Source organism: Alexandromys fortis, unplaced genomic scaffold (assembly GCF_014885135.2).
Source record: "Alexandromys fortis isolate MF-2015 unplaced genomic scaffold, M_Fortis_MF-2015_v1.1 scaffold_352, whole genome shotgun sequence".
Taxonomy (NCBI): domain Eukaryota; kingdom Metazoa; phylum Chordata; class Mammalia; order Rodentia; family Cricetidae; genus Alexandromys; species Alexandromys fortis.
The window spans coordinates 227,328-238,190 of NW_026068237.1; the positions used below are offsets into that span (position 1 = coordinate 227,328).

General features: G+C 49.0%; 1 protein-coding gene and 1 pseudogene across 1 annotated transcript; one reads left to right on the forward strand and one right to left on the reverse strand.

Annotated features, from left to right (window-relative positions):
- Positions 1-1,959: 1,959 nt before the first annotated feature.
- Positions 1,960-5,342, reverse strand: Rnf183 (ring finger protein 183). The gene is made up of 2 exons (XM_050131020.1): positions 3,946-5,342; positions 1,960-3,379 (listed from the first exon to the last, which is right to left on the reverse strand). Exons 1-2 carry the CDS (start codon positions 4,085-4,087, stop codon positions 2,796-2,798), a joined length of 726 nt encoding a protein of 241 aa, XP_049986977.1. The 5' UTR covers positions 4,088-5,342; the 3' UTR covers positions 1,960-2,795.
- Positions 5,343-5,884: 542 nt separating this feature from the next.
- Positions 5,885-8,244, forward strand: LOC126493898 (actin, cytoplasmic 2-like; annotated as a pseudogene).
- The last annotated feature ends 2,619 nt before the right edge of the window (positions 8,245-10,863 follow it).

Genomic DNA, 10,863 nt, shown 5'->3' on the forward strand with positions numbered 1-10,863 from the left:
TCTTGCCTCTGCATCTCAGGGTCTGTGTATTGCAGGGATAGAGTCGTTGGCCTGGGGAGCACTACCGTGAGCTCTGTCTGGGCTCCGCAGTAAAGTTACATGGATTGCGCTGGCGTCCCCCCAGTGTTCAGTGCTGCGCTCTGTCAGCTTCCAGTTCGGTCCTGCTCCTCTGCAGGTTATGGATATGTGAGAGCTGCAAGACATGTTTTGAGGCCTTTGTTTTGTTTTTTAAGTTTTGTTAAGCTTTTTACTATGTGTAGCCCTGGCCAACCTGGAACTTGGTGTATTAATTAGGCCAGGGTAGGCTCAAGCTCAGTGATCCACCTGCATCTGTCTCCCAAGGGCAAGGATTAAAGAGGCATGCCCACTATGCCCGGCTAAACATATAATCTGATTCCAATTACAGCTAAAGGTGTTTTCTTTATAACTAAGCATCTCGGTCTACCTTCCTTTGGAGCTTACCCTTAACCTCTTGTTTTCCCTTGATAGCGGACCATGAAGAGTCCTTTTCTTCATCCCGTAGTGCTGATAGAGCGATGAGACTGCCGCCCCGAGATTTGGTTGTTCAGGAGAGCATTGGAGCTGAAAATGCCCCATGCAAGCCTTAGGCAGAGCAAGTATCTGGAGCAGTAGCCATTTCTTCAACCATTTGAAGAGTGGACCCTGAGCCAGGTGGTGGCAGGAGGCAGAGGCAGGTGGATCTCTGTGAGTTCGAGGCCAGCCTGGTCTACAGCGTGAGTTCCAATCCAGCACAGCCAGTCTACACAGAGAAAGCCTGATCTAAATAAATAAAGGATTGCTGAGATATATTCCCTTTTTATGGGCAAAACAGACTACAGTGACCTGCAAAATTATCCAGCTCCTAAGTGGTGGAAGCATTTGAGACCGTGTGAAGTGATTTCCTATGTGGAGAATGTTGGCCATACGACAAGACCAGAACTGCACGTGTGGCCTGGCTGGTGGGTAGCCTGCATTTTCCCCTTTTTTTCCTTACACGTGCTGCTGACAAATCACTCTGACTGGAGAATCCTGTCGTGTAGAACAGGCAGCCGCAGGTCCATGTCCCTAACCTCAGCACACCCAAAGATGTTCCCATGTTTCTAGATGTCCTGTAAGTGGGTGCGACTGCTAGTTAGGATTTGATTCAGAGATGTCCCCAGCACTGCTGTGTGCCATTAAACCTTCAGGACCTGGCTGTGGCAAACAGGCCACCAGTGAGGAGTCGTTGAAAGCGATTAGCCCAGCTCCTGTTCCCAGCTGCCCTCTGCCTTCTGGTATGCTGTGGCAGGCATCAACAAACTCCCTCTGAAACCATGAGCCCAAATCAACCTCCCTTCGAGTTGTTTGTAATACTGTCACAGGGACATAAACATGACTAATACTACCCCAAGGTTAGAACTAATAAATGCAACATAGGAGTGAACATCCCAAACATTGTCCATTCTAACAAACTTACTAGTTTCAGAAGAGCCACCATCCTAAAAATGGTAGCCGGGTAACCCTGGCCTGAGCCTCAGTTCCATCACAATGGAGCTTTCTTGGACCAGGGCCTCTGGAGGAGGGAAAACGTTGCTGCTTGGGCCTTTGCCAGCTCCTCTGTCCCTGTCCCAATTAGCTCAGAGAATATGGTGAGATAGTTGCCTAGCTTACTTGCCACAAAGTTAAACAAAAGTATGTAGAGAAATGAAGTCAGTGGGGGATGTGAGCCTCAGCGCTGGTGCAGGCTCAGTGCCATGGGCGCTGGTCTGTTTCGTAATGGAGGACTTTCCTCTGCATTGGAGCTGAAAACTATCTAGATTACTAAAAGTAGAATTTATATCTTGACTATTTTATAGTATCTTATACCTTGACCCCTAAGGAATTTATAAATAAATGATACTTCTGCAAAATATTTAGAGCAAATAAAACTGACTCAAGCTCTGATCTCTGACAGCTTATTCTATAAATCAAAGAAAGTAAAATGTCTCCTGATTGTGGGACTGCTTCAAAGCCTGGAGCCAGAAGAACATGTTCAAACCAGAGAAGCAGCAGTCATACACGGTGTGGCCGTCCAGCAGCAGTCACACACGGTGCGGCCGTCTGTCCAGCAGCAGTCACACACGGTGCGGCCATCTGTCCAGCAGCAGCTGGTCTGGCTGAATTTTAGATTCTTGATTCCTGAGTGACATCATATGAAGGAGGAAGGCGGGGTCACCCCTGTGCCCCAGGCTGCTCAGCCTGAGGTGCAACTGAGGCCTCTCGGGCCCCAGGCTCTCACCAGCCGGCCCGCATGCCTTCCCTTCAATGGGGGGCCACCTGCCACCCCAGGAACAGTCTATCCTCTCTCAGCCTCTGACCAATAAATGGTTGTGGAAGGAAGAAACCAATGAATTAAAGAATGCAGGCTAATTTTAGGAATGGTGGCAAGAATCAGAGAAAGCTGAAAGAGGGGACAAACACATTGGCCCACAAGTTGAAACACTCCAGAATTGTCATCAACGCGTGAACAGCTCAGCACAACTCCAGTGAAAGATGTCTGGACCGTGCTGTCCAGCCCTTTGGCACAACTTGCCATGTGACCATGAAGCCACAGAACTCTACACCCCATAACCCCACAGTTCACCTGCAGGTCTCCCTAGCCCTTTGGCTTTTCATGTCAGGCCATCTCTGTTCTCCAAAGCAGACACATGGCCTAAGCAATCCCTGGGCTCAAATGAGCAATACTACAAGGAAGACAACATCAAAGGAGGCTCAGTGGTCCCCATTCCAGCAATCACAAAGAAAGGCTTGATTCCTTGTACCGGAACAGAGAGCGCTCACCCCATGCCCCAAAAGAACTGCTTAGTCCAAAAGATGGAGAAGATGAGCAGTAGGGTACCACTGAGGATGGCAGCCATCAGGTAGACAAAGGTCCGGCAGTGAGGGTTGTGGCTGGGGATGGGCACAGGTCCGGTGTCAGGCACTGTGTTCTGAGGGGTTCCAGTCTGACTCCCAGGTTCCAGGCCAAGGTCCAGGGTATAGACCCGAGGCTGACGCAGTAAGTAACGGCTCTTGGGTTGGTCCTTGAGACGGAGCTGATGGCCCTCGAGGATGATGTGGTGGGGTTCTAGGCGGAGCAGGGTCAACATGGCAGTGTCTGTAGGCAAGTCAGTGACTGGTTGCCCTGAAGCCAGCATGGTGGGCTGACGGCAGAGTGGGCAGAGCAAGCGGCGCCTGGCTGGAGCTACCAGGCTGAGGTGGACCAGGCATTCCACGCAGCAGGAGTGACAGCAGTCTAGCACTTTGGGAGTGTGGAACATGTTGTTGAAGGGATTCCAGCAGACAGGGCACTCAGCTGTGAGCTCTTGGCCCTGTGGCTCAGCCATCCTCAGATCATATGCGGGGAGCTTCACGGGATGTCCTGGTAGAGCAGAGAAAGATTAAAGCATACCCGTGGGCTGTCCCTGAGCCTCGTCTGCAGCCCTAAGCTCTGAGAGGCTAAACGCTGTCTACACCTACATTTCACAGGTGGAAGAATGCATCTCTAAAAGCATTTTGTCCAAGGACAGCCAGTCCTGCTCACTGAAGTCTGAAGCTACAGAGCCCGTCACCCAGGGTGAAGGCCTGAGCTACCCTATAAATCACCGTACCGGCAGCACCAGAATGAACCGGTAGTGGAGGGGACGGCTACAAATTCAGCCTTTGTGCCCTGCAATTGCTCCAGGCTGCCTTGGCTCTCCGTGAGTTTCCTTCCCCACAACCTCAAATCCCTGGCTAGTGCAGAAATGGGCTCTGTGAATTCCCGGGTGTGCCCCTCCACTAGGGACAAATGCCAGCCCCCTTTCTGCTCCTTTGGAAGCTTTGGGCCAGAGGCCAACTCTTCACAGTCGACTGACTTGTCCTGGTGAGCAACTCTTGAGAGGACTCCCTTACCTCGGCCCCAGATCAGTTCTCACCTTTCTCCTCCCACTCTCTCCCAGCACCCACCTGGGCTTCTGTGGACTGCTGAGGGGATCAGAGAGACCACTCTTAAAGGGTGTGTGTTTCCCGTCTTTCCCTCTACTGAATCGCCTAGCTTTGGGAAACTGCCACCTCCAGGCCAACCCCAGGGCCGTTTCCATGACAGCATGCTCACAGCACCTGGAGCTGCCAGGAGGCCCTGACTGCAGCTTCAGCACACCTGCCTGGAGCCAGGGCCAGAGACCCGCCAGAGTGGTTCCTGGGAGATCCCAGTGAGCCGTACACCCGTGTGCATGCACACACACACACACACACACACACACACACACACACACAGGGTCTGGCAACCAATTGAATATAGAGCAGGTACAGATTAGAGGGTGACTCTTTTCACCCCGCAATCCCTGGACTGGAGAGGTAAGAGTGACAGTCTTCTCTTCTAGATCACCAGAGGGCGGGACTTCTGGGGCTCCTCTCTCGTGAGCCCTCATTTCTTTTCTAAAATGCTGGAGCCTCCTCCTTGCACAAAGGAGTTGCCTGCCGCGTGCCTCACTTGCTGCACAAACCTAGAAGATGGATCAGTCCCCAAAGCCTCATCCTCTCTTTGTCTTTTAACTACTGATTTTGGTAGCCACAACCAAAATAGGCAAACCTTCAGGACAGAGACAGAACGGGCTGTCCTGCCCACCTGGGAGAGGAGCATTCTGGCCCCGCTTCCCCACTTCAGACAGAAACGTCTGGATTGTATCTCTTGCCTATGTTGACCATTTAGATCTGAAGAGTTGAGTTGCTTCGGGGTTTTCAAGAAAACTTGGTGGAAACTTTCACTTTACGCATGGAAACAAGAAGTGGTTCTGGCGAGTTACGACAACACGTGTGCACAACAGAGCACACACGGGGCCTGACGACACACGTGTGCGAGAGAACACACATGGGGCCTTATGACACACATGTGCATGAGAGAGCACACACGGGGCCTGACACACACGGGGACTGACACGTGTCTCTGGATTCCCAGCCCACCATGTGCTGCAGTCACAAAGACAGAAGCTGTATCCATTTAGTCCACCTGTAGGATGTGTGGAAAGAGCTGTTTCCTCTAAGATTCCTTGTGTCCCTTAAGATTCTCCGGGTATCCCAGGACCTGTGCAAAGGAAGACTTCGGGGCAGTGCAGCTTCCTGGAGATTTGACATGATGCTCTATATCCTAGCAATTTGGAACCTGAAGCAAAACCTGTGTGTACTTTTACCTTCCTGCTTTTGTCTAGACCTCAGTCACAGCTCAGACATGGAATCAGGAAGATGGCATGGCCGTAACCAGAGCTAGGAGAGCTTCATTCAGTGAGCCGTCCATTCCTTCCTGAACACTGAAGGCTTACTGTGTGCCAGGCACCAAACTAGGTAGGCACTGATAGATAGGGTGAACAAATCAACCATGGCACTCATAGGCTGCTGAGGCAAAAACTGCCTCATGGGTAATGAGAAACAAAGAATTAGATATCATTTACATAACTATAATTATATATTTATTATACATAATTTTATATATATATATATGTAATCATAATGTAGCCCTGGATGTCCTGGAACTCATTATGTAGACAAGGCTGGCCTCAAACTCACAGAGATCCAGACGCCTCTGCTTCCTAAATGCTGGGATTAAAGGCGTGTGCCACCACACCTAGTGAAATACATAATATTTATTTATTTGTTTATTTATCATGTAGGGTGTTCTGTCTAAATGTATGCCTGTAGGCCACAAGAGGGCTCTCAACCACTGAGCCATCTCTGCAGCCCCAAAATACATGATTTTAATGAATGTTACAAAGAACAAAAAAGAAAACCAGCTTGGGAGCCGGGCAGTGGTGGCGCACGCCTTTAATCCCAGCACTGGGGTGGCAGAGGCTGGCGGATCTCTGTGAATTTGAGGCCAGCCTGGTTTACAAGAGCTAGTTCCAGGACAGGCTCCAAAGCTTGAAACTGCCCACACAAAAGAAAAAAAAAGGAAGAAAGAAAGAAAATTGGTTTGGAATGGAAGATTCTTCAAAAAGGTGATGTGGAGGAAGAGCATGTCAAGCCCAGAGGTAAATTCTGCCAGTGTAAGAAAGTGAAAGGCCAGGATGGCTAAGGGGCTGTGGTAAGCAAGAGTTCAATATACTCAGAGTGAAAGCAGGAAGCAGTCTGTAAGTTCAGCAACACAGATACAGAGCCACAGAGATATCACTGTGAACAATGACAAGACACTGACCCCACCTAGATGCCCATCAGGGTTAGTGGATTGCTCACACTCCACCGCTGGACCGCACTGCGTGTCTTTTCGCTGCTGTCTCCCGCCTTTGCTGATCGCAATGGAAGAACAAATCGCCACTCTCATTGGCAATGGCTCTGGTATGCACTTTGCTAGCAACGATGTCCCCAGGGCCGTGTTCCCATCCATTGCTGGGCACCCCCGACACCAGGGCGTCATGGTGGGCAATGGGCCAGAAAGATGCCTATGTGGGTGACGAGGCCCAGAGCAAAAGAGGTATCCTGGCCCTGAAGTACCCCATTGAGCACGGCATTGTCACCAACTGGGATGACAAGGAGAAGAAGGTCTGGCATCACACCTTCTACAATGAACTCCGTGTAGCCCCTGAGGAGCACCCGGTGCTTCTGACCGAAGCCCCACTGAACCCCAAAGCTAACAGAGAGAAGACGCAGATAATGTTTGAAATCTTCAATACCCCAGCCATGTACGTGGCCGTTCAGGTGGTGCTGTCCCTGTATGCATCTGGGTGCACCACTGGCATTGTCATGGACTCTGGTGACGGGGTCACACATACAGTGCCCATGCCATCTTGCGTTGGACCTGGCTGACCAGGACCTGACAGACTACCTCATGAAGATCCTGGCTGAGCAGGTCTACAGCTTCACCACCACGGCTGAGCAGGAAATTGTGCGTGACATTAAGGAGAAGCTGTGCTATGTTGCCCTGGATTTCGAGCAAGAAATGGCCACTGCTGCATTGTCCTCTTCCTTGGAGAAGAGCTATGAGCTGCCTGATGGGCAGGTAATCACTATCGGCAATGAGCGATTCCGGTGTCCAGAGGTGCTCTTCCAGCCTGCCTTCCTGGGCATGGAGTCCTGTGGCATCCATGAGACCACCTTCAACTCCATCATGAAGTGTGATGTGGACATCCGCAAGGTCCTGTATGCCAATACAGTGTTGTCCGGTGGTACCACCATGTATCCAGGCACTGCCGACAGGATGCAGGAGATCACAGCCCTAGCACCCAGCACAAGGAAGATTAAGACCATTGCTCCCCGTGAGCGCAAGTACTCAGTCTGGATTGGCGGCTCCATTCTGGCCTCACTGTCCGCCTCCAGCAGATGTGGATCAGCAAGGAGGGTATGACAAGTCAGGCCCCTCCATTGTCCTCTGCGAATGCATCTAGATGGACTGAGCAGGTGCCAGGCATCTACTGCATGAGCTGATTCTGAAGTATCAATTTGCCCTGGCAAAGGTACACACCTCATGCTAGCCTCATGAAACTGGAATAAGCCTTTGAAAAGAAATTTGTCCTTGAAGCTTGTATCCAATATCAGCACTGGATTGTAGAACTTGTTGCTAATGTTCGACCTTGTATTCAAGTTAACTGTTCCTTGGCATATGTTTATATCCTGTGCATCTCTTGATTTAATCCGTAGTCATGCGGCTCAGTCACTTGGTGGCTGGGGAGAGCATGCTGTGGAAGAGAATTCCCCAGCCTGCTGGATGTGTGAGCACTGTGCAGTGATCTGTGCAGGGTATTACTGACTGCTGACTTCCAGGATTTCCTGAGGCTCGCAAGGACAGGGTGGGAAGGTCCAAGCTTTAGGACCCAGTTTCTGTTCTGGTGTTTTCCCTCCTGACTGCTGTGGGGTGTTAGTTACTTGCCTTGAGTTGGGAATGTTTGCACTGACATCTGTAAATTTATATAAGGTTTTTTGTATTCAATTTAAGAAATGAGAAATTTTGGTTTTCTACTGTTCAGAGAGAACATTAGGCCTAGCAACATGTCATTGTGTAAAGAAAAATAAAAGTGCTGCAGTAAAAAACAAAACAAAAAAAGGTTAGTGGATTTTTAGAATAATTGTTATATATACACAATGGAGTTTAGTCAGCCATAAAGAATGAAATTATACCATTTGCAGGAAAGTGGATGGAACTGGAGGTTATCATATTAAACAAAATAAGCCAGAATCAAAATAAAAAAATATATGTTTTCTCTCATATGCGGAATCTAGATTTAAATGTATCTGTTTTCTTTCTTTTTTTTAAGATTTATTTATTATATATACAATGTTCTGCCTGCATGTGTCTCTGCGGGCCAGAAGAGGGCACCAGATCTTATTATATGTGGCTGCTAGGAATTGAGCTCAGGACCTCTGGAAAAACAGTGCTCTTAACTGCTGAGCCATCTCTCCAGCCCCTGTTTTCTATATGTATGTATGTTTATATGTGTGGATGGATGGATGGATGGATGGACAGACGGAGGCTATACGGGTAACTAGAGAGGGTAGCTGGAGGAAAGAAGGAAATGCCGCATGCTTCTTCTCATATGTGGAATGGACACACACGTGTGGTGTAGATGTGAGACATAAACAACACTGGCGGGAGGAAGGGAGCAGCAGAAGAGATCAGGAGGGGTGGAGAGGACAGCGAGGTGACGGATCTCAGCAAGTACAATGATGGACATGTATGACCATGACATTATGACGTCTACTGGTTTTCTATACTGACTGTGACATCTTAACTTGAAAAGGAAAGGAAGAAATGGTGGGGGCGGCATGAAAGATACTTGCAGAGACAGAATCAAGACCATTTCCAGACAGCTGGAGGCATCCTGGGGGTGAGTTATAGATTCTGGAACAAGTTGTTGGGGCTCATGAGCACTACTTGTTAGGACTATAATTCCAAGTGGGTCACTTTACTTCTCTTGACTCAATTTCCCTTCATAAAAAAGAAAGTTAAAAGTCATGACGCTTTTAGTTTGTTTTCTTAAAGTACTGAAGATTGAACCAGGGCATTGTTCATGTTAGGCAAGCGCTAGAGCCCAGGCATAGAGGATGGACACAGACTGGAAGACGCTGAGGACTTAAAGTCAGTGACTCGCAACTGCCTGTAACTCCAGCTCCCGAGCAGCCAGTGTCATTGGCCTCTGCCACTTCCTACTCACGCACATACCCTGTTTTCTGAAAGGTGGTTTGTATTATTACAAAGATGGATGGAAGAGAGAGACATTCTGCAGTCTTCAAAACATTTATTATGTATTATCTATGGCGTTCTCTATGATATGTTATTAAGTATTAAAGAATCCGTGATAAGACAAGTATAACAATCTACTTTGAGAAATATGTGCACGATGGAAATATATCTCCCAGAAGATAACCTACCAAGTGTTTTGTTGTTGTTTTTTTGTTTGAGGCAGGCATGGTCTCACTTTGTAGCCCTGTTTGGCTAGCCTGGAACTCTCTGTGTAGACCAGGCTGGCCTCAAACTTGCAGTGATCTGCTGTCTTCTGTTTCCGAAGTTCTAGGCTTAATGGTGTGCACCACCACTCCTAGAAACAACTGCGTGTCAATAGTGGTTATCAATGCGGGCAAAACCATCAATCTGGTTTGTTGCTAGAACTTTTGTTTTTAAGTCTATTACTTGAAAATTAATGTTAACTTTGGGCCTGGAGAGATGGCTCAGCAGTTAAGAGCACTGGCTACCCTTCTAGAAGTCCTAGGTTCAGTTCCCAGTACCCATATGGCAACTCACATCTGTCTGTTACTCCAGCTCCAGGGGATTCAACACCCTCACCCAGACATACATGCAGGCAAAACACCAATGCACATAAAATTAAAATAAATAAATCACTAAAAAAGAAGGAAAGAAAATGTTAACTTTATTCTGGTAAGCTTGTCTCCTTGTCCCTGAAGCTTCTCCTCCGTCAGCCTAGACCAGACCCACATTTTCTGAAGTGCCATGGCCACAGCTCTAAATAAGAGATGCAGCTGTGCTTGGTCCTTACCAGAGCTGCTTGTCTCGGGCACCCACTGCAGAGTTCCATGTCTCTAGGGGACACTCAGTGACTTATGGGCCTTGGCTACCCACCTGGACAACTGAGCAACGGTAAACCACCTGGCAGTCGTTATGACCAGAACCTTGTCTGTGGCACCCTCCCCCTGTCATCGCCATCTGACACCTGGCACAGAGAACTGGCATTCTGATGGTACCTGATGGTTTCCTGGGGACTGGTCCTCGCTAGGAGCTGAATATGGTAACACATCCAGAAAACGTAATTGCTTTTTCCAGCTGTTTCCATTTTTGTGAGGTCATCTGATCTCTAAACCCAGCCTAGAAACAAGACTCTTGCTAAACTCAGTGACTTCACTTCTCTGAACTCTACTTTCCTCCGGTGAAGAGGCTTAGGACCCCTGCTTACAGGCTGCTGTGAGGATGGAGTCCGCTTAGCCTGCACAGTGGGCGGTCAGTACAGAAGCCAGCATGATTTTGTTAGTGTCCATCTGACAGATGAGAAACTAGCTCTGGGATGTAAAGTGGCGTGGCCAGGGCTTTAGCGCCAGGGTTGCAGAACCTGAAAACTGACCCAGGAGCCTGCCCAGGCTGCCCAGGTCAGAGTTCAAACCAAGCAATGCTACCTGCTCCACCCTCTCCCACCCCTTACCTGGTAGACCCTCTCCTACTCCTCACCAGCTTCAGCTCCTTCTCCTCTCTCAACACAGTTCCCTGCAGGTGCTTGGTTCTTCCAGGTCGCTGGGGTCAGCCTCATTTGCATGGTCTCCCAGCTCTTGATCCACTCCCTGGCTGGTTTCCTCCTCGGGTGACTTTGGCCCTCTGCACCTGCGAGAGACCTGGATGCTTGCTTTTCTGAGTCACCTTTGCTTCTCTGAGCTGAGGAGGAAGTTCACTCATCC

Bases quoted from the DNA above. Each gene is read 5' to 3' on its own strand.
- Rnf183 (XM_050131020.1), bottom strand. From the start codon at position 4,087: ATGCTGTCATGGAAACGGCCCTGGGGTTGGCCTGGAGGTGGCAGTTTC. The intron at 3,380-3,945 runs GTGGGTGCTGGG...CTGCTCTACCAG, and splicing joins AGCAGTCCACAGAAGCCCAG to GACATCCCGTGAAGCTCCCC.